The 20141-nt window shown below is 32.9% G+C and overlaps 10 protein-coding genes across 10 annotated transcripts, besides 23 other annotated features; 7 read left to right on the top strand and 3 right to left on the bottom strand.

The window, feature by feature from the left end:
• Positions 1–612: 612 nt before the first annotated feature.
• TA05715 (uncharacterized protein) lies at positions 613–1684 on the top strand (the record flags this gene model as incomplete). Its single annotated transcript, XM_948886.1, has 6 exons — positions 613–658; positions 690–877; positions 907–1096; positions 1131–1244; positions 1279–1348; positions 1471–1684. 6 exons carry the CDS (start codon positions 613–615, stop codon positions 1682–1684), a joined length of 822 nt encoding a protein of 273 aa, XP_953979.1.
• Positions 704–772: a sequence feature (6 probable transmembrane helices predicted for TA05715 by TMHMM2.0 at aa 21-43, 63-85, 128-150, 160-182, 189-206 and 250-272).
• Positions 830–877: a sequence feature (6 probable transmembrane helices predicted for TA05715 by TMHMM2.0 at aa 21-43, 63-85, 128-150, 160-182, 189-206 and 250-272).
• Positions 907–927: a sequence feature (6 probable transmembrane helices predicted for TA05715 by TMHMM2.0 at aa 21-43, 63-85, 128-150, 160-182, 189-206 and 250-272).
• Positions 1054–1096: a sequence feature (6 probable transmembrane helices predicted for TA05715 by TMHMM2.0 at aa 21-43, 63-85, 128-150, 160-182, 189-206 and 250-272).
• Positions 1131–1156: a sequence feature (6 probable transmembrane helices predicted for TA05715 by TMHMM2.0 at aa 21-43, 63-85, 128-150, 160-182, 189-206 and 250-272).
• Positions 1184–1244: a sequence feature (6 probable transmembrane helices predicted for TA05715 by TMHMM2.0 at aa 21-43, 63-85, 128-150, 160-182, 189-206 and 250-272).
• Positions 1279–1286: a sequence feature (6 probable transmembrane helices predicted for TA05715 by TMHMM2.0 at aa 21-43, 63-85, 128-150, 160-182, 189-206 and 250-272).
• Positions 1305–1348: a sequence feature (6 probable transmembrane helices predicted for TA05715 by TMHMM2.0 at aa 21-43, 63-85, 128-150, 160-182, 189-206 and 250-272).
• Positions 1471–1480: a sequence feature (6 probable transmembrane helices predicted for TA05715 by TMHMM2.0 at aa 21-43, 63-85, 128-150, 160-182, 189-206 and 250-272).
• Positions 1610–1678: a sequence feature (6 probable transmembrane helices predicted for TA05715 by TMHMM2.0 at aa 21-43, 63-85, 128-150, 160-182, 189-206 and 250-272).
• A 291-nt stretch (positions 1685–1975) lies between the features above and the next one.
• TA05720 (mitochondrial import inner membrane translocase subunit (TIM9)) lies at positions 1976–2251 on the top strand (the record flags this gene model as incomplete). Its single annotated transcript, XM_948885.1, has 1 exon — positions 1976–2251. The coding sequence occupies one exon, from the start codon at positions 1976–1978 to the stop codon at positions 2249–2251; it is 276 nt and encodes a 91-aa protein (XP_953978.1).
• A 70-nt stretch (positions 2252–2321) lies between these two features.
• Positions 2322–4313, bottom strand: TA05725 (uncharacterized protein; the record flags this gene model as incomplete). The annotated part of the gene is made up of 3 exons (XM_948884.1): positions 2322–3497; positions 3589–3669; positions 3699–4313. 3 exons carry the CDS (start codon positions 4311–4313, stop codon positions 2322–2324), a joined length of 1872 nt encoding a protein of 623 aa, XP_953977.1.
• Positions 4314–4578: 265 nt separating this feature from the next.
• On the bottom strand, positions 4579–5631 carry TA05730 (uncharacterized protein; the record flags this gene model as incomplete). The annotated part of the gene is made up of 6 exons (XM_948883.1): positions 4579–4732; positions 4762–4821; positions 4851–4949; positions 4979–5127; positions 5156–5267; positions 5300–5631. 6 exons carry the CDS (start codon positions 5629–5631, stop codon positions 4579–4581), a joined length of 906 nt encoding a protein of 301 aa, XP_953976.1.
• Positions 5632–5988: 357 nt separating this feature from the next.
• Positions 5989–6048: a sequence feature (Signal peptide predicted for TA05735 by SignalP 2.0 HMM (Signal peptide probability 0.799, signal anchor probability 0.000) with cleavage site probability 0.444 between residues 20 and 21).
• Positions 5989–7575, top strand: TA05735 (aspartyl protease, putative; the record flags this gene model as incomplete). Its single annotated transcript, XM_948882.1, has 10 exons — positions 5989–6543; positions 6574–6751; positions 6782–6845; positions 6877–7013; positions 7045–7068; positions 7101–7126; positions 7160–7259; positions 7289–7392; positions 7425–7457; positions 7495–7575. The coding sequence occupies 10 exons, from the start codon at positions 5989–5991 to the stop codon at positions 7573–7575; spliced, it is 1302 nt and encodes a 433-aa protein (XP_953975.1).
• A 788-nt stretch (positions 7576–8363) lies between these two features.
• On the top strand, positions 8364–9078 carry TA05740 (ubiquitin-conjugating enzyme, putative; the record flags this gene model as incomplete). Its single annotated transcript, XM_948881.1, has 5 exons — positions 8364–8413; positions 8455–8534; positions 8569–8736; positions 8770–8898; positions 8936–9078. The coding sequence occupies 5 exons, from the start codon at positions 8364–8366 to the stop codon at positions 9076–9078; spliced, it is 570 nt and encodes a 189-aa protein (XP_953974.1).
• Positions 9079–9332: 254 nt separating this feature from the next.
• TA05745 (recombinational repair (RAD54) protein) lies at positions 9333–12400 on the top strand (the record flags this gene model as incomplete). The annotated part of the gene is made up of 19 exons (XM_948880.1): positions 9333–9370; positions 9478–9516; positions 9549–9667; positions 9705–9912; positions 9944–10047; positions 10079–10341; positions 10372–10468; positions 10500–10588; positions 10620–10706; positions 10736–10789; positions 10825–10926; positions 10960–11024; positions 11057–11168; positions 11199–11471; positions 11506–11640; positions 11670–11762; positions 11797–12040; positions 12071–12276; positions 12308–12400. 19 exons carry the CDS (start codon positions 9333–9335, stop codon positions 12398–12400), a joined length of 2421 nt encoding a protein of 806 aa, XP_953973.1.
• Positions 12401–12407: 7 nt separating this feature from the next.
• On the bottom strand, positions 12408–12715 carry TA05750 ((U6) snRNA-associated Sm-like protein, putative; the record flags this gene model as incomplete). Its single annotated transcript, XM_948879.1, has 2 exons — positions 12408–12539; positions 12575–12715. 2 exons carry the CDS (start codon positions 12713–12715, stop codon positions 12408–12410), a joined length of 273 nt encoding a protein of 90 aa, XP_953972.1.
• Positions 12653–12715: a sequence feature (Signal peptide predicted for TA05750 by SignalP 2.0 HMM (Signal peptide probability 0.605, signal anchor probability 0.000) with cleavage site probability 0.591 between residues 21 and 22).
• A 465-nt stretch (positions 12716–13180) lies between these two features.
• On the top strand, positions 13181–16429 carry TA05755 (uncharacterized protein; the record flags this gene model as incomplete). The annotated part of the gene is made up of 1 exon (XM_948878.1): positions 13181–16429. One exon carries the CDS (start codon positions 13181–13183, stop codon positions 16427–16429), a length of 3249 nt encoding a protein of 1082 aa, XP_953971.1.
• Positions 13205–13264: a sequence feature (11 probable transmembrane helices predicted for TA05755 by TMHMM2.0 at aa 9-28, 43-65, 72-91, 96-118, 125-147, 162-181, 249-271, 281-300, 307-329, 339-361 and 768-790).
• Positions 13307–13375: a sequence feature (11 probable transmembrane helices predicted for TA05755 by TMHMM2.0 at aa 9-28, 43-65, 72-91, 96-118, 125-147, 162-181, 249-271, 281-300, 307-329, 339-361 and 768-790).
• Positions 13394–13453: a sequence feature (11 probable transmembrane helices predicted for TA05755 by TMHMM2.0 at aa 9-28, 43-65, 72-91, 96-118, 125-147, 162-181, 249-271, 281-300, 307-329, 339-361 and 768-790).
• Positions 13466–13534: a sequence feature (11 probable transmembrane helices predicted for TA05755 by TMHMM2.0 at aa 9-28, 43-65, 72-91, 96-118, 125-147, 162-181, 249-271, 281-300, 307-329, 339-361 and 768-790).
• Positions 13553–13621: a sequence feature (11 probable transmembrane helices predicted for TA05755 by TMHMM2.0 at aa 9-28, 43-65, 72-91, 96-118, 125-147, 162-181, 249-271, 281-300, 307-329, 339-361 and 768-790).
• Positions 13664–13723: a sequence feature (11 probable transmembrane helices predicted for TA05755 by TMHMM2.0 at aa 9-28, 43-65, 72-91, 96-118, 125-147, 162-181, 249-271, 281-300, 307-329, 339-361 and 768-790).
• Positions 13925–13993: a sequence feature (11 probable transmembrane helices predicted for TA05755 by TMHMM2.0 at aa 9-28, 43-65, 72-91, 96-118, 125-147, 162-181, 249-271, 281-300, 307-329, 339-361 and 768-790).
• Positions 14021–14080: a sequence feature (11 probable transmembrane helices predicted for TA05755 by TMHMM2.0 at aa 9-28, 43-65, 72-91, 96-118, 125-147, 162-181, 249-271, 281-300, 307-329, 339-361 and 768-790).
• Positions 14099–14167: a sequence feature (11 probable transmembrane helices predicted for TA05755 by TMHMM2.0 at aa 9-28, 43-65, 72-91, 96-118, 125-147, 162-181, 249-271, 281-300, 307-329, 339-361 and 768-790).
• Positions 14195–14263: a sequence feature (11 probable transmembrane helices predicted for TA05755 by TMHMM2.0 at aa 9-28, 43-65, 72-91, 96-118, 125-147, 162-181, 249-271, 281-300, 307-329, 339-361 and 768-790).
• Positions 15482–15550: a sequence feature (11 probable transmembrane helices predicted for TA05755 by TMHMM2.0 at aa 9-28, 43-65, 72-91, 96-118, 125-147, 162-181, 249-271, 281-300, 307-329, 339-361 and 768-790).
• A 261-nt stretch (positions 16430–16690) lies between the features above and the next one.
• TA05765 (ubiquitination-mediated degradation component, putative) lies at positions 16691–20023 on the top strand (the record flags this gene model as incomplete). Its single annotated transcript, XM_948877.1, has 1 exon — positions 16691–20023. One exon carries the CDS (start codon positions 16691–16693, stop codon positions 20021–20023), a length of 3333 nt encoding a protein of 1110 aa, XP_953970.1.
• Between the last annotated feature and the right edge of the window lie 118 nt (positions 20024–20141).

The raw sequence follows: 20141 nt of genomic DNA, 5'->3' as shown, positions 1-20141 counted from the left end.
TAAAATTTAAACGAAAACATTAATTTATATACAATTTGATATTTTTCCGAGCAATGTTTGAAAGATTCTTAAGAATCTAAATATTAAACAAAATCAAAGTTGATATGCTTAAAAGATGCTAGATAAACCTATCAACTTCTATTTCAGATATATCAACCTTCCATACACAAGGAAGTCGTTTCCAACGCTGCTGAAATTTGTGTAGGTTACACTTTTAAATTTAATTCTTTAGATACTTCTGTGTCTTCCTGACTGATCTAATACAAGCAATAATATTTCCTACTTTATCGGACATGTGTATATACACAGTATTTTCAGACACCGCTTTCGTAAGTTCACTGCTCATAATAATATTGTTAGGTTAGTAAAATTTCAGCAATACATCATTTGGGAGCAGCCTTGGGAGGACTTTATTGGTTTCTAATATCATACCTAAACTTGACAAATGTTATGTACAATACACCCCTTTTTTCGTCCCTAATCACATACGTCCAATTAGGTAAATAATTCTTGGATCAATGTATTTTAGTAATATATGCAAAGTACTACACATTCAGGGGCAAAACGTTCCACATCGTTTGGCACGTAACTTATTATACGGTTTATTCTTCAATGAATGTCGCACTCACAAATCTGATAGTTTTGTCAATCAACTCGAGTAATTTTTATTAACCTCATAGGTTATTTAGTGGATAAGGGAGGATTCATAGTGCATTATAACGTTTTGGCTAAAATCGGGCATGTAGTAGGACCTTTACTGAACATTCTAGTCACATTTTTACCGCCCATAAAACGAAGGCTTTTCTATTTCAACGCACTACCCTATGAGAACCTAGAATACTTATATATATCAATTTCCGTATTTTGCATTTTAAGAGTATGTTTTACAATTTTCAACTGATTTAGATTTATGCATCATTTGCCTTAAGAAATGCTCGAAGACCAAATGTAATTCCTAGTAAAATCAAGGAAGACTTTCCTGATCGAAACATAGGGACATATTTCAGGGATGAATCGGTGAATTATTCATCCGGAAGATATTCCTACTTACCCTGGATTGTGTTTTCAACAAATATCTTAACTACTTTGGGATCAGGTATTTTTATCAGTTGAACTTAATTGTCATTTAGGACTTTCAATCAGTATAATGGGAATTTACATGATTGAGGAATTCAAGATTGATTTCATGAAACTGTGGATAAGCTCATTAATGATACCGATTTTTACAACAATTCTTCTTTTCAGTATGTTAAAATTTTTGTTTAAATGGGATTTTAGTTTTGAACAGTTATCAAAAAAGGCATGGGAAACTGGTTACAATATTCATATCAAAACTTATCGCACTATTGTAAGATTATAGTAAATTAATAGAATAACAGGTTATTGTACTATTTTGTTGAGTGTAAAAAGGTTCCGATAATAATAATAGTATACATACTGAGGTAAGAAGTTGGATTATGAAGAGTTTAGGGCATCATTTCAAAACGCTCCTGGGCCACTTAAAACATCTATAGTTCTGCAATGTAGCAATTTAAAATCTGCAAGTTACTGGTTATCATCGGAATACCTCTCGAGGATTATAATGGCTGGGATGACGATGCTGGGAGGGCATATTCATATGGAATATGGATTCAAGTACTGTTTCGTCTTGACTGGTACTTTGTGTGTAATCATTTTGCTTTAGCTATGTTTCATCTGGCATCCCTATTGGTAATCGTTCCAACAATTTTCCTGTTTCCAGGAGTCTGATTTAATCTAATTGATTCTTACGCCTTAGATTCTCCTAAGTGGTGTTGTAGGATTCCACAGTTTAACTTTTCCCAAATCAGTTTTATAAAGATTATTTTCCAGTTTAATCGCAATTTTTAATATTATTAATATAAGTTAATTTGTATAAAAAAGTTTTTGTTAAATTTACATTCTGTGTTATTTTGTTTTTCACAAATTCTCATATTTTTGTAAACAATTTTATAAAATGTCACAATCTACAGGACTTGGTTCAGAGTTGAACCATTTGACTGCATCTCAGCGTTCCGCAGTCCTTGAAAAGCTTAACCAAATCCAGTACCAGGACACCATGGACACATACAACGGCCTCGTCGAAAGGTGCTTCAACGAGTGCGTTTCCGGCTTCAGATCAAAGGATCTTGACAAAAAGGAGACTCAATGTGTGGAATCCTGCGTAAAGCTTTTCTTTGACTTTTCACAAAGGGTCTCTACAAGGTTTGCAGAGAAACAATCTAAGATTTGACACATTAAACTTTTATGGCAGAGATAATTGTTAATTAAAGAATATTAACATGTAAATTGTAATAATAAAGTTAATCGATTTTAAAATTGTAGTTTACATGATTAGTTAGCGCCTCCTCAAGCGTAATTTTCATATCATCATTTCTTTCCTCACTCCTCACCAACACTTTCAAATATTTAGGTATATGAATGTAAATATCACTACCGTCTAGTTCCTTAGCCTCAAAGCCATCCAACTCCATTGTCTCACCGTCACCTGACTCATTAAATAAATTTTTAGGGTTTGATTCCATTTTTAATGGGTTATTTAACAACTCCACGAATAGTGGTTTTGATGACGGGATGTCTCGATTAACAATTCTAAGAATCAATTCTACGAGCTCAGTGGTTTCAACAATTCTCTGGAAGTCTAGAGCCTTGAACTTGTAAATCCCGTAATCTCCTGGATCTAAACCGAACGCTGGAATTGAGTAGTGGAGCAGTGATAGCTCCTTCTGGGTAAATTTAAAGCCTATTCTTGGGTTTGTAACTTCATTCAGTAACATTTGGAGAACAGCTTCATGGCTGAAGTTCAACTGCGAGAATGAAAATAGTATTCTGGAAACTAGAAACGGAGTCATCTCGTTCATTCTCACAACAAGTTCATTTGCGATCCTAGTCAGGGCTCTTGTAACATTATCATTTGTGAAAAAGAACCTAGCGTACGCCTGAACAATCCATAGTAACGAATGCATCTTCCCCTTTGCTAAATAATTAGATGATATTTTACTGGATTCTCCAATATACTCCAGCATGTTGATGTTCCTTCCTTCAAAACTGTATAAATCAGTTTTATCATCTGTTTCATCTAAAACTGTTCCTTGACTTTCACTAGCATTATTTTCACTTGATTCATAAAACTTATTAATTTCTTTAGAACAAATTGATACTCTCAGATGAGGACATAAATCTTCAAACTTGATTGGGACGTAATCGGGCGTGTTTTCCAGTATAAACTTTGCAAAAGTGTCCAATAGTTCCTCGTTTTTCACGTTCAAAACTGAAAATGCCCTCAAGGCCATCGACACTTCATCACAGGTATAGTTTCCAAGGTTTAACTGAATGTGCTTTCCAGAGAAGTAAAACAACGCTCCGTGTAAGTGGTTTGCTCTGGCGTATGAATATAACATTGAAGATATTGCTCTTGGATACAACTTCAGTGAATTTCTCCCAACATGTTCTGCAATTTTATCGTAAGTTTTCGCATCCTATACTTACATTAATCCAAACTATGTGGTTATAATGAGTAAATTATAGATATAGTGTATAATTGTTATAACAGTTATTGAATTGACTAACAGATAATGTAACTCTACTGAACGAGGATAAAATTAAGCAAACTGAGTGCATGTCAAACTCCTTAAGCCTCTTCAAAACCGTCTACATATAATTAATTTATCTTAAAAAACCTGTGATAAAAACGTAAAAAGTGGCGTACAACTTGTATAGTGCTTAGATAATGAGTTTAAAATCAAAGATAGTGATCTAGAGGCCAATGGTTCTTTTGATGACTTTACTCTGTTGTATACTTCAGACTCTATAAGTGATGGCAGATACTTATGTTTACAGAAATTTAGTCTGGAAAGTGAGTTTACACTGAGTGAGAAGAGCTTATTATCGTACGAGTTGAGTAATTTACAAAATTGGAAAGAAAGCACAGTCAAGAACTTTTCATCAAAACCCTTAAAATTCTTACAAAATCCACTCAACAGTAGTGTAAGATCGTATGGTGTTAGCTTTTCTACATTTGAATACAGATATGACTGTATGGTCTGGAACAAATTCTTGTTGTAGTATCCCAAATTATTATACGAGTAAAAAATTGACGAGACTTGGTCCACTGTCATCATATCTAGTTTTAGTGAGATTTCTGGAATCATCATTCTGAAAAGAAAGTCACTTCTGAAGTTCAGGATTGAATACGCCTTAAGCACACTTGTAATTTGTGCCGAATTAATTTGCCTGATATTTTCTACCAGCCTAGCTGAAATCAGCTGGAGCATGTTCTTATCTCTGTACTTCATGTATCCATACGAATGAAGTATTGAAACTAGTCCTCTAAGTTCTAGTTTATATATTGAGTCTATTGTCTTTACTGTACAGTCTCTCCATACTTCCACATTAGTCTGACCTGACCTAGCCAAATAATAAATCCTCTTTACCAAATCACTTGCATCAGACGCATTCTTTTTCTCAACAGTTTCCGGCGTATTTTGTGTCGATATTCTCCTTCCATTTGCTCCATTAAGTATCAAAAATAAATTATTGCGTGGGATGTAATACGAAATCCTACTTAGCTGCATCATTTATCTTTTCAACTTCGAGTAGTTCCTCTGAGTATAGTGGAAGTGAGTCTGACCCTCCCCAATTTAGAAAAACAGAGCAAATGTGATTTTTATACACTTCATGTTCAGTATGGAATTTCTTCACCGACTCCAAAACTCTACAAATTATAAAATTTCTGAAACGTACTTCATAACGTTCTCTACTATTTGATCAGTTGGCATCGAGTACGTTGCTACCCTTACGGACCTAAACCTATATTTATTTACTAAACATACGTGAATGATCCTTGTGCGAGTTTATAATAAGTTGAGTTAATTGCTGTGAGGAACGATTTTTTGATCTTATTTTTAGAGAAATTTACTCCAACAGGTAATCTAAAACACATTAAAATATGAAAACCAACTTCTTCTTTTCGATAAAATACGAGCCTAAAATTGACGGAACCGAAGGCAATACGGATTTATCACACAAGAATAGGTCAAAGCTGTTACACAAAGCTCTCTTATCCTCGTATGTTTTGTACTTTTTACGCAATTTACCCACTCCCATAACCTAATAATAATATTTGTGTAAAACCAACCTTCTTAATTTCTGGTATTTTTAAGTCAAAAATCACAGACTTCCAAGTTTTCTGTGGATCTTTTACCAGAACACATATTTCTTTTCCAGAATATATAGGATGTTTTAGTTGTCTGAATTATATTTCTACTAATTTAAAACTAACATTTGTAACGGTTTAACATGTGGTTCAGGTGGCAGTTTCGAGAGTCTGAACTGGAGTAAAACGTATTTTCTCGAAGATTCATCTAATAAATCCTTTTCATTTGAATTACTATCAGCTTCTCTTTTCTTAAAAGCTTCAATAACTTTAGTAAGTTGAGAAGAATCCACTGAAACCTTTAAATTATCAATACAGCTCGGTCCAGGAGTATGTTTTAATGGCACAACCTTTTTATTAGGTTTAGATTTTGCTCCTTTGTCAAACTTTTTAACGTTTTTACTAGATTTATTTTTATCGTTGACCTTATTCAGGCGGAACAAGTTAGAAATAGCCATATTAAAATCTATTTTAAATATAATTAAAACTATATAAGTTATACAAATAAATATATTACAAAATATAATAAATATTTCAATCGATACTTGTAAAGAAAATCCAGAACTTGTTCTGGGGACGAAGGAATATTTGATCCAATCATTAAAACTATATATTCAGTAATTTTTATATAAATGAATCAATATACTTAAATGTGTAAATATAATAAATTGGGTTCATAATCAAGAAAATTTTTAATATAATTTTTAAAGTTTTAAGGTTAAATTACTTTTTTATTCCATTGATGTTGTTTACACATATGGTGTTACACATTAAGATATATTATACCATCTAATAATCGAAACGTTTTAATGTAAATGTTATTGTATTATATTATTGTATTCTTTGTTTTAAGTCGTACTACAATAATTAATTGTATTCCAGCTTCTGATTCATTGAAACAGCCATTATACGAGATTCAACTTCATAAACCCGAGGGTTCAGATGAACATTATTATAAAATTCTCAATGCTGAGAGATATTCACAGTTTTCAACAAAGTTCTATGACTTAAAGAACGTGTTATCTAGCACAATTTCATTAAAGGCTGATTACACATCAAGGCTATGGGCAACATACTATGGAAATATAATTCTTGGTTCAAACAATAATGAAAGGAATTCCTTTAAGGTTTTGTTTGATACAGGCTCTTCGGAGTTTTGGGTCCCTTACGAAATGTGCCTATCTCAGCAGTGCCTAAATCGTAAAAGGTATCATAAAGGGTCTGAATGGATAGCCAAACACGACAAGCATGGGAACTATGTTCCCTTAGAAATTAAGTATTTATCAGGACAAATTGATGCAATTGATGGAACAGCCACAGTAAATCTTATGAATGGAATTACTTTGAAGGATGTTAATGTAGGACTTGCTGTAAGTTCATCCTCTAATCAATCGCATTAGACCAATATTGACATACCATTTTTGGATAATGCACACTGGGATGGAATTGTTGGTTTGGGTTTCAAAACCAAAGATATGGAATCAAGAGGTTCAAGACCACTTTTTGAGTCAATTATGTACAATAAATCGCTATACCCAAATTTCAGAAATCAAGTCGCCTATTATGTGACAAAAAATGGTATTAATGATTAATTTGACCATATATTAGGCGGAAATATATCATTTGGTGGAATAAATCCAAATTATAAAAGATCTCTTGATGACGAATTCTTGTAGTTTATAACACATAATCTTTATATATAGATGGGCTCCAGTTGTAAAGGATTCCATTTACTGGACTCTTAAATTGAAAAATATCAAGATTAAAAATAATATTGACAAAAAAGTCAATTCATTGGTCAAACAATATGAATTTACAAGTCTTATGAGTAAAATAGATGGTATGTGTAAATTCATCTAATTAGTATTCAGATGTAAAGGTAATCATGGATACAGGTAAATTCTAAATTAAATCCCCTAATGTTTAGGCTCATTCCTTATTTATGCACCTCAGGTATTCTTAAATATATATAATATAATTAAATAGAGCATGGGACCACTTCTTAGTCGGTTACAGGTTTCCTCTTGTAAGGAAATGAATGACAAGCCAAGCCTAATTTTCGTACTTGAAGGAAATAAAGGATCAGGTAGTAATCTAATTTATTTACAAATTTAGATGTGAATTTGGAGCTAAGACCTGAAGATTACACAATTATGTATGAAGGATCTCAAGGGGAAAAGCACTGTTCGCTTGGAATTGTACCGGATAATCAACAGGAGGTATAGTCTATTGGATTATTATTTTGATATAGGAATTGGGGTTTAGTGCCTGGACTTTTGGAGAGGTAACTTATAAAAAATAAAAGAACGATTTTATTTCAGTTGTTCATGAGAGCCTATTACACTGTGTACGATTATGAATCCAGGGAAGTAGGTTTTGCACCGAGTAAGAAATCAGACTAGAAACAAATGAGAAATGAAGTGTATAATTTTTAAAGTAATATCTAAAATTAATAATTATATAATAAATAAATCTACACATCAATGATGGTTGGTGACTGAAAGTGGTATCATGAGTAAAGAACGGTGTTAAACAAACAAAAAATAAATAAAGAACAAAAAGTTAGTAATAATTTAAAAAACAAAGAAATATGTATAAAAGTAGGCGGTTGATAAACCCATGATTCTGCAAACATTAAATCAAAATGAGGAGAAAAAATGCAGAAAATTTACGGGTAGAAAAAAACGAAATTTCAATTTAGATATATCAGATATGAATGTAGTTATATAATAAAAATTATATGTGGACTTTCTAGCACCAAACTGGTATCTCCTAATGTCTGGGGTTGAACTACGATTTAATATAATGCTGATGTACAATTGAATCCCACTTAATTTTTACTATATTTGCATCTTTTTATTATGTAACATTTTCCCTTTGACCATTTAATTTATATCCAAAATTTTTATGTTTTGTATATTATTTTAAACAAGTTGAAATCAGTGCACATTTAAATTATATTTAAATACTGACTTCTCTTTACCTTTTCTAAAATTTCTTTATTTTTATTTCACTCGATCCATTATCTATTATACGAGATTGTTAAGTTTCTTATCTTTGCCCTCGTTTACATATTTAAACCCATTGAACTTTCAAGTAGTTTTTTTCACAAACCCATTTCAATTTCATCATTGTTAATGTACGAAAATTTAATATATCACATATAATTTTTTATTAGACTTTTTATATTATGACTTCCAAAGGTTCACACATAAGGAAGCAATGTGATTTTACAAAACTGTAAGTTTCCCATTTAAACACAAACATGAATCCATATTTAGTCTAATGGCCGGTTACGACCTGGAATTGGTAAACGGCAGCACTCAGGAGTTCAACGTTACCTTTCATGGTCCTAACGGAAGTATGTTTCCCCAATTCAATGACAAAATTTACAGCTGTATATGAGGATGGAGTGTGGCAAGTCCACGTCATACTACCGGACGACTACCCTTTCGCGTCACCCTCAATAGGATTTATGAATAAAATGCTACATCCTAATGTAGATGAGTCATCGGGGTCAGTGTGCCTCGATGTCATAAATGAGACATGGACGCCAATATATAGTGAGCATTTAAGTAAATAAAATTTTCTAATAGGCTTGGTTAACGTTTTTGACGTTTTCCTACCACAATTATTGACATACCCAAACCCATCGGATCCACTAAACAATGAGGCAGCGGCCTTAATGATGTTGGATAAAACAACATATGAAGAAAAAGTTAGAGGTTAGAAATATATTGTGTAATCAATTTTAATATATAGAGCACGTAAGAATACACGCAAGTAAAGAAATGTGGGAGAAAAGGAGAGGATTCACTAATCAAGAATCATTATCAGTTACAAATGACGGAGAACCGAGTGACATAGAGAGCACAGTAGATGAAGCAGAGTTAGAAGATTTCTAATTTTAAACTTCAAATCAAATCTATTTTTTATCGTTTTATCACTCGGCCTCTCCAGTTAGGATTCTTACCTTGCTATCGCACTTTTCCGCTTTCGTCGATTTATTTCACAAAACATTTATATTTTAATCATTTTTAATTTTATATAATTTATATATGTTTGATTCTCTAAATCTATTTCATTTTTTAAAAAATTTTCATCCATAACATTACACACTACAAACATTCACATTTATTATTTTTTTACGAATAAAATCATGAGAACTCTATTTCCGCATGAGAAGCGTCTTAGATTGTAAGATTATATCTATATTAATAAATAATTTAATACCAATTATAATAAAATATAAATATATTATACACATCTATAAACCTTCAACCTTTTCTAATTTTATATCGTAGAACTAATGGTAGTGAAGAGGATTCGAATAACGGCAATGGGTATTAAAAAATTTTTTAATAATTTTAAATAGATACTACGGGAGTAATATATGCCTGATCCGAGCGCCGCTGTTTAATTTCCTCTCAGTAGAGGCAGGAACACCAATTATCCTAAAACCATTCAAAAGCCCATTAGAGGGGCACCAACCAGGTAAAAATTAAAGATTCCTTAACCCACACATCCATAGGTGTGAGCGAAGAATCCCAGAGAAAAACACTGGGATGCAGAATCAAATCAGATACGAAATCGTTCCTAAAAGACTTCAGAACAGGAATTTACTTAGAAAAGCCAGAATCATTAGAAGACCTTCCACCCGATAACCCATTGGTGCTATACACATCAGACCCCGAAGATGAAGTACAAGTAGAAATCAAGGTGGACTCAATTCTTTCAAGGTATTCTGGAAATAGAAATAATTTTATATAGATTCCTGAGAGATCATCAAAGACAAGGTGTACAGTTCATATTTGACTGTTTGATGGGTTTAAAAGGGTTTAATGGAAGAGGATGTATCTTAGCTGATGATATGGGTGAGCTTTAATTATTTAAAAAAAATCATAGGTCTTGGTAAGACTCTACAAAGTATCACAGTTATGTGGACACTCTTAAACCAAGGGCTGGATAATAAGCCTGGTAAGACTCATAATTACACATCTAGCACAGCTGCAAGAAAATGCGCAATCATTTGCCCGGCAAGTCTGGTAAACAACTGGGAAAGTGAAATAAAGAAATGGCTAAGAGGAAAATGCCCATGTACAGCAGTAGCAGAGTCCAGTAAGGAAAAGGTGATTTCATCATTCCAGGGATTCAAATACGATAGAACAGTTAGTTTTAGATGAAATAAACTGTTGTAGTCGAAAGTAATCATATCCTCATATGAAACTTATCGGCTTCACTGTTCATATCTCGAAGGAGTTAATATCGATTTACTAATCTGTGATGAAGCGCACAGTATCAAATCAGTTATGTAATTTGTATTTAGGGCTTAAAAATGATAAAACGAGGACATCTCAGAGCATTTCAACATCCTCAGCACAAATGAGACTAATGCTCAGTGGCACACCAATCCAGGTACTGTGGAGTTTTAATAACCTATTTTCAGAATGATCTGAATGAGTTCTACTCACTAGTATCGCTGTGTAACCCAGATGTGCTTGGAGATGTAAACAACTTTAGAAGAAACTTTGCAGTAAGTTTTAAGTTTAACTAAGTTTTCAGAATCCAATACTTATTGGAAGGGAGCCGTATGCGACGCCAGCAGAACAACAAAAGGTAAAAAACAATAAAATAAAATTATGTTAATTAAGGCATCCGAGAGATTGGCTGAACTATCAAACATCACTAACCAATTTGTTCTCAGAAGAACAAACGCACTTCTGGCCAAAGTTCTACCACCAAAAATCATTTTGGTTAGTCTAACATAATTAATTAATTTAATTTAGAACGTGTTCTGTAATTTGACGGATGTTCAAAAGGATATTTACAAATCGTTTGTAAATTCTAAAAGGTAAGATATGATAATTAAACAAAATAAATTAGGTGGAAGAATATAATGAACCAGGATAGAGTTGAAAGCAGAGCGCTTTCAGCTATACAATCACTAATGAAGTTATGTAACCACCCATACTTGATAAAGAGAGGTGGACTTATGGTAAGCATAAAGAGCTTTCATAATCTTTAGTCATCGCCAGATGTGGATTCACTGTTGCTAGATATTGAAAACGCAACTAAATCCTCAAAATACAAATGTTGCAGATGCGACCTTTCAGGGAAATTCCTTGTCCTGTTTAGATTACTCTACCAAATCAGAAAAAACAGCAATGATAGAGTAGTGATAATAAGTAATTACACTCAAACACTGGATTTATTTGAGAGGCTTTGCAAGGAGTGTAGTTACCCATTCGAGAGATTGGATGGAGGAACAAGCATTAAAAAGAGGCATAAATTAGTGACGGTATCTTTACTACAATATTAACCCAAATTTGTAGACCTTTAACGACCCGAATTCCAACAGTTTTGTATTCCTCTTGAGTTCTAAAGCTGGAGGTTGCGGTATTAATTTAATTGGAGCAAATCGCCTTGTACTATTTGATCCGGATTGGAACCCAGCAAATGATAAACAGGTAATTTATATAAAATAAATAATTTCAAGGCGCTTGCTCGTGTTTGGAGAGATGGCCAAACGAAAGTGTGTTATATTTACCGGTTCTTTAGCACAGGAACAATTGAGGAGAAGATTTACCAGGTAAACAATATAATCGTACATTAAATAAATTTAGAGACAAATATGTAAGGATGGCCTGAGCTCAATGTTGGTAACTGACGGAATCAACGAGTTGAAGGATAGTTTATCAGGTGAATACCTCAAGAACTTGTTCGAATACAAGGAAGAAGTTCTTTCCGACACTCATGACCTTATCGAATGCAAGAGATGCTCCCACGAGGATGGTATGTTTTTAAAACAAAAAGATATGTTAGGGACAGTAATGCATGTGCCTCAACTGAAGGAGTTTTTGGAGGACGGTGAGTTGTTAACCTAAATAAATTAAATAGACCTGAACACATGGGCCCATCACGCTGATCTGACGACTATTCCCGACCAATACCTTGTTAATGCAGCCACTAAAAATGAACCTCAAATCCAATATGAGGACATGAGGTTGAGTGATGACTTCGTCCCAGTGTCGTTTGTGATGGCCTGTAGAATCGAATTTCAGGATACAGAAGAAAGCGTGGATGTAGAAAATATGAGTGTAAAGGTAACCATAATATTAAACAATTAAAATATAGAAAATTGCCAAATCTGATACGGTGTCAACTACATTTGATTCCGATAATGAAGACTACGTGCCAACTCAGGAAACTATAGAATCAGATGAATGAAATCGGATCATTTGAGGTTTGCAGGTTTTCCGCCTGGGACCAGCATTGCTACATTGTTTCCGTTAACTAAAGCATCGTTTAATTCTGTAGTTTTGACTCCGTCAGCTGAGAAGGAATAGTCGACAACATCCTCTAGAACCTAAATCATAGTAACTACACAATAATAAATCAAACCATGTTCATATAATCGTCAAAACCCCTTAAGGTCCCCGTTATCTCCTTATCATTCTTCATTATTATCCAAATCTTACTTCCGAGACATTTATCGATGAGGGCCAAAGGAAGATAAACGGCGCTGGCTTCAATTGTCGACATTGTAGAGCTTATAGATTAAAATATTAATATAAATAATTGAAATATGTTTTTTATATAAAATATATACAAAATGTTTGTAATAAAATTAAAATTGTGGTTTACACCACTGGATATGAATAAAAATGAAAACAATGTGAAACAATGTATAAATAATGTTTATATGTAATTTTTAATTTGTTAATAATGTAAATATATGTAATCATCCTAATAAAGGATATCTCATTTTAATGTTTTGTTTTAATTTCAAATTCACTGTATTATTGTTAAATTCTAATCTTATTGTTCAACACATAAACACATGTAAATTATAATATTCACTGTTACATATTCACGATAATTTAAAATGATATTTTGTAAACTATTTTTCCTAAAATTGGAAATTCTCTGTTTTTATTAATACTCAACATGATAATTAATTGATTTTGGTGGAATTCTAAAATTTTCGGTTATGTAAAATAGGATAAAATGTCGAGTTTTAGGAGGGATCAAATCCCCGTGGTGGTGTCTGGCTTTATGAACTTTGTTTGGGCCTTCTCGTCATTTCTCAGTGTTGACATGGTTAAGCTGTATTCATACTACTTCATGCATCAAGTCAACTTCCCTACCCTGTACTATAGTGTTTTTGCTTTTTCATTCATTTGTTTTACATTTTTAAGATTCAATAGAGTGTTTACAACCGTAGTCATAATATGGTTCAATTTTTTAGTTCATTTGTTGTTAGTGTTTTTAATATTCTTCCCTCTCAAAAATATCATATGTTATAGATTACTATTTGCATTTTGGAGTCATCTGTATGCCTTAAATTTGATTTCAACATTATACCTAGCATCCTATAACATTGGTGGAATAAATGGCCTAGTTATGGGTGCTGCATCCTCATACTTTTTCGGATATTTGTTATTACACGGAGTTGAGCGGCCTTCAGACTTTAGTATCGCATCAAGGAAGGCTACTTGTAATTGGTTTATATGTATTAGATGTATATTTGCTATTATCGCCTTTATTTTTTACAGGGATTATTTGGAGTACTATTTCTACTTCGAATACACTGACTCTGTAAACAACATAACCATGGAGAATTTGCTTAAGTGGTTTGATGGGAAATGTGTTGATTTAATGACAGCAGTAAGAATAGATGATCTTATGCCTACCCATATAGATTTAAATTGCATTCATGAATTAATAAAAGACTCCAAATCTTACCAGCATTTATTTTTAATTTACATGGGATTTTGTTCAACGTCATTTTTTTCACCTTTTTTCAGTCCAACCCCAATAGTTTTATCAATTTATGTTAGAGATGAAATTTGTTTTATTGATTATTTGGCGGGGTTCCTTGGAGTAATCATCGCTGTAATGTTACATCCGCATCTCAATGAACAATTTAACGTAGTATTTTTAATACATTATATACTTTCTGGATTTTTGTTTTTTGGTTTCAACACTTATTATCATGATTTATATAATAGAAAAATTGTATTATACTCTTTGTCGTTCTTCTCATCTATAATAGGGACGTTCGTTCTTGTTTTTTCATTTATTAACTTTCTCTGTCAGAACCTTGTATTTAAATGTGAAAAAGAAAAAGAAAAAGAAAAAGAAGATTGCCAACCATGTTGTCTAAATGACACAGGAACGTGTTTGTGTAACAAAAAAAACACTAATGAACCATGCGTAAAACCTCCTCATGCTACTTGTATAAATATTTGGTTACCATTCAATAACCATAATACATTTCGCGATTGGACGCATAGTGATTGTAAATTTTGTCTCTCTCAAAATTATAAAAATACGAAATTTAAATGCACATGTTGTACAGGTGGTAAAGGAAATTGCTGTGTATGTTGCTGCCCTGAATGTAAAAATTCTATAAACACATGCTCTTGTTCACAACCCTGTTCAGAATCCTGTGGTACTGAATGTTGTTGTAAAGAAGGTAAGGTATGTCATTATTTGTTGAGAAACTGTGTTGCGTCATGTTGTCCATATTGTGATTATTGTCTATTGTTTGAATGTGTCAAACTTGAATGTGTTTGTCCATGCTCACACCAAAATCACAAACCAAGAATACAAAATCAAAATAAAGATAATGGAGGAAATAATAATGATTCATGTTTAACCAAGATAAAACTAAAGATTAACAATGGTGACAAGCATTTTTATTTATGTTCATATAATCAAGCATTAAAATCAGAGAAATTGAAGGAGTTATTTTGCTGTAAAAATACATCGTCAAGTTCCGAAAATTGTTGTTGTATCAAATGTTGTTGTGAAAAGGAAAAGATTTGTGGTAAGCATTTTGATATCGCAGATTATAAAACGTCTTCTTGTTGTCATTATCAATTAAAAATTTGGATAAGCCTTAGAGAACTAAATAGTACTTTTCATATAGGCCAACAACCATTTAAAAACAAATACGATCAAATAAATTCACTGGTTTTTACAAACCAAAAATGTAGAGAATGCTGCGAGAAATGTGGATGTGATAGTGGTAAATGTAAAGCGGTAGATGTATTAAAAATTAATGAAAAAGATGATAATTGTGAATATGGAGGATATATTACATCTGAATGTAAAGGTGATAGTTCAAATTGTAAATGCTGTTGTTGTTGTTGTGTCAGTACTTCTGGTACTTCAAATTGCCAGTGTTGTTGCGGTTGTTGTTCATCTACGAGTGGTTGTTCTAAAAAGAAATGTTGTGCAATGAAGATTCTTCCAACTAACTTACCATATCATTTCCGAGAGATGGATATAAAAAGGAGTGAGATAATATCGCTAGTGTGTTTTTCAGTAGTAATATTTTGTTTTGTTAAGTTTATAGCCTCAATAATGATATCGTGTAAGATGAAACAATACTATCTTCCAATAAACTTTAAAGTTAATGATTTTACGGAGGTTCAAAAGCTAACCTTGGCTAAATATGATTTTAAAGACTATAAATCAGATTCACAATATGCTAGAAGGGCGTTTCCGGATTTTGAAGGTGATGAAACTTATTTGGTAAAATATGCCTTAGACGTTGAGATCCAAAATTTTCAACAGAAAACTATTTTGATTAAAGATTTCATGGATGAGTTAAATACGCTGAGGTTCGATAATTGGTGTGAAGATATGATTAAAAATCGAAGGAAGATAATTCCAGGGGAGTATAGTGAATTGAGGTTTTACGCACACTTTAATTCATACCTTGATTTCGCATTGAAATACCTTGTGTTCAGAGATGCAGATTTAATATATGCATATTTTAAAAGGTATTCACCAACATGGGAAGTTGAGTGGAATGATTTCGAGAAAAGATTCCTTAGGAATTTAAAAATATATACAGATTATTCTCTGAGCCTAAATAGTGTAGGATACTTTGATACAAACACGGATCTCCAAAAAATAATAGATAACAGACAGATATCGATATTAAAACAGTTAAACGCGAGAAATGAAGAGTTAACAGGTTATCTAACAATGAACAGACATTTGACTGATGAATTGAAAAAATCAACGTCAGAAGAAAAACTGCCGAGACATATAGATCTTTGGTCGTTTAGGTTATCGTTAATAAGGGAATGGTCAGGTGATAGATCAATATTATTAAATTGGACGGCGTTCACATACTCGATGGAAATGATACTGCTGTGGAATGATCTGTTTAGACTGTTTTATATACAATCATTTGTATCATCGTATGGAAGTAATGGCCAAAGAGTTAATGAGTTATGAAAAAAATAAAGAACAATTTAATAATAATTTAATACAACACACTACTGTATATTTTCGTAGATTTTCTTATTAAATTCCTCTACACATCACATTAATACTAATTAATTATTTTTATTGTTTTATTATTATATTATTATAGGTTTGTTTTATCACATTTAACTTAGTTTTGTAGTATAATTTAAATAAATATTAGCATGATTAGTGACACTACTTTTATTATAAATTTTTATATAAAATGATTAAATCCTAATAATTTATAAAATGACTGGGAATGTCGATAAAACAAATGTTTTTCATAAATTTATTCAAAATGTACTAAATGTTACAATAAAAAGGTCTGAAAGACAACAGAATCTCGTGAACCAAGGGGAACAAGTGAAAGTATACATTGGTCACCTTTACGGAAGGATTTCTGGAATTACAGATACTGAAAATAAGTATCTAAATGTGGAAGATTTGGATGACGTGGTTCGTTCGATAGTATACTTGTGTATACTACACAACAAAAATGTTCTAGTGGACTTAAATGAAACCTATGTAAGAACAGCAAATGAAATTAGTAAAATAAATAAAAATGGACTAACTAATCAAAATATTGGATGTATTGATGAAAATGTAAACTCTATAAATTCATTGAAGACTGAACTTCTTAGTGTTCTGGAAAAGGCCCAGTCGTTCCTAATCTCAAACGCATCAATTTTGATGTCGTTTCCTGAATATTTCACTATTACAGATATCATTAGTGAAAATGAAATAAAGAAGGCGTACTTGAACGTAACAGACGAAAAAATATTGCTTGAAATGTTCCTGGACTACGGCACATCGGCACATAATTCGACATTTTTACAAAAAATGGTGAATGAAATGTGGGAAACAGACGAAAATGTAGGTAAAGAAGTTTTTGTAAAAATATTTGGATTACTGAGGAATAGATTGTGCCTTAAAACACTAAAATCAAACACGTCAAATGAAGCTAAATTATTAACAGAACTGTTTTTTCACAAACCAATAGTGGAGCTTTTCCTGGATAATGTAGTGTCAGTAGAGTTGGAATCAGCACTGATTGTTTCATCAGGAGTTAGAAGAGAGATTAGTTCATTTTTCGGAAGATTTCTGGGAATCACAACGCTGGACGAAGAACAATACGAAGTTGCGAAACTCGTTGGTATTAAACAAGCATATGAAGGAGCAAAAGTGGATAGAACGAGTGACTTTTATGGAAAAAAGGATTTAAATCACCTAAAGTCAGTGTTTAACTCTAAAAGGTTTGAAAGCGAGCACTCAATGAATAATTTTGTGCAGTTGGTAAAGGTTATTTTAAAAGTAGACTCGGTAGTGAGAAACAGGTTTTTATCGGTAATGGGAATGTTTATATCGTTTAACAATAATCGCAAAAAAATGTATAGCCTATCACATATTGATGCGCCTCCAGTCTCATTTGATGAGTTTTACTTTAGGAGACTGATTTTGTTGCCAGATAATTCATTTGGGTTTTGCGTAAACTTTACGTGGTTGCTACTGTTGCTGTCCCAAGGAATTACTATACCTAAATCGGATGAGATTGACCCTGCTTTCTGCCAAGCAGTTAATTTGATAAAAGAAGAATTGGAAGGTTTAGAAAATGAAACAACTGAAGATTCAGAATCATTAGCTGATAAGGTTCATAAGCTTGGAGAAATGGAAAAGGAAATGAATAATACACTTGGATTCTTAGCAACATCATCATGCATGGGAGATGAAAACCAAGTTAAAAGTTCATTAAAATTATTAAAGTCTAAAGCAGAGGACGTGTACAATAGTAAGTTCATAACTCAGATATTCTGGCTCACAATCAAGTCAATAAATATGATGTTTCTCCCAAGTCTGCAGGAAAATTTAAAAATACTGACACAGACATTAAATTATGCAAACTCCAACATGAATTTGGGAATAAATGATGATAAGCTTGCAAATTACATTTCTTACGTGTATGTTTGGAGGACAGCAATTCAGCACCCATCGTTCCTTAAAGCCCTTTGGCACTTTGTAAATATATCGCTTAGGTTATTTCTTCGTTGTTTCTTGTTGTATGATAAGGAAGGTAATGTAAAGTCTGACTACAAGATTTTGTATGATAGCTCAAGTAATAAATTTGGACCGATGGTGGAGAAGTACTGTGATAAAGTTCTGAACACGGATGTTGGAGTATCATCGCCACAGTTTACAGTGTTGCCAGTAGATCTTATAGAAACTATTTTGGATTTGATAAAAAACATGACAATCTTGAGACATTACGACCACTATATAAAGCCAAATGACTCGGACCCATTGAGTTTTATGGATTTCGAGCTGGTGATAACGGTCTGCATATTTATAATGAAGAGTCCAAACGACGTTATCAAAAACATACACATTAAGTGTGACATGGCTTGTTCAACAATTTTATACTTGTGTAAGTTCTCAAATGACTCGATGTCAAGGTTCGAGAGCATTAACGTTTGCAAGCTACATCTAATGTATTCACTTGTTAGGACGTTCATATCGTCACAAAAGTCGAACTATAACACAAGAATATCATCAAGGTTAAACATAATTCAAAGTTTTACTCAATTTTTTGTCCTAGAATCATATAGGAAGAACTTCGTGACATGTATCATATCAAAGAAGGACCTGTTCATCCAGTTCATGCACCTGCTGCTAAATGACACAAACTTCCTTATTGAGGAGGTGGTATCGTACTTGACAGAGATTAGGAGACGTGAAATCGCCGGAATATCATTGGATGAAACAACTAGTGAGGATCATCAATCCACAGAGAATAATGAAAACTCAGATGATCAGTACGTTCAGGATGGTGCAATTGACGCTAACCAGCTAAGATCAATGGCTGGACCTGAGCTCAAGGGAAGGACTAGAAGTTTTGTGGAGTATGGGTTTGAGATTTGTTCACTTTTAAATATTCTCTGCTCAGAGTTCCCATCTGACATCACCAGTAGTTCTGTTCTTTTACCTCAGGTGGTTACATGTCTGGGGTGCTGTTTGGAAAGTCTGGCGGGGCCGAAATGCCTTCAACTTAAGGTCAAAAACATGGATGAATACGGATTTAAGCCAAAGGAATGGCTTTCTAAGATCATGCAGTGTTATATATCGTTGTATGAACACAACGACTCTGATGAGGTTACCCCCTTTGTAAAGGCCGTAGTCAATGACGAGCGATACTACAAACCTGAAATTTTCAACCGATGCATAAGGTTTTCCACACGAGAAATGTTCCTTAACTACAGAAACATCAAATCATTTAATAATCTTAGTAATAAGCTTCTCGAGTATGCCAAACAAACCACCATGTTATACGATAATGCAGTTAACGATGAGATACCTGAGAACTACCTTGACCCTATAATGATGGACATTATGGAGGATCCTGTCTTGCTACCAACTAGCGGTAAGATTATGGACCGCAAGAACATTGAGCGTCATTTGATGTCTGAGTCCACTGATCCTTTCACTCGTGCACCTCTTGAGCGTGACCAACTAATTGAGCAGCCTGAGCTCAGGGAGGAGATTTCTAGTTTTTTGAAATCATTAATCAAATCAAACTCTACTTCAACGTAAGTTTATTTTTCATAGATCTGAATATTTTAATAATCAAAATCGATTAATGTTTTATCTTTTAACTTACATTTTACTCACCCGTGTATACTTCTGTATACTCGAATGTATATGCTGGTGA

Source organism: Theileria annulata, chromosome 1 (assembly GCF_000003225.4).
Source record: "Theileria annulata chromosome 1, complete sequence, *** SEQUENCING IN PROGRESS ***".
In the NCBI taxonomy this organism is placed as follows: domain Eukaryota; phylum Apicomplexa; class Aconoidasida; order Piroplasmida; family Theileriidae; genus Theileria; species Theileria annulata.
Note: the sequence above shows the minus strand (reverse complement) of the source record. Positions and strands in the feature narration are given on the sequence as shown.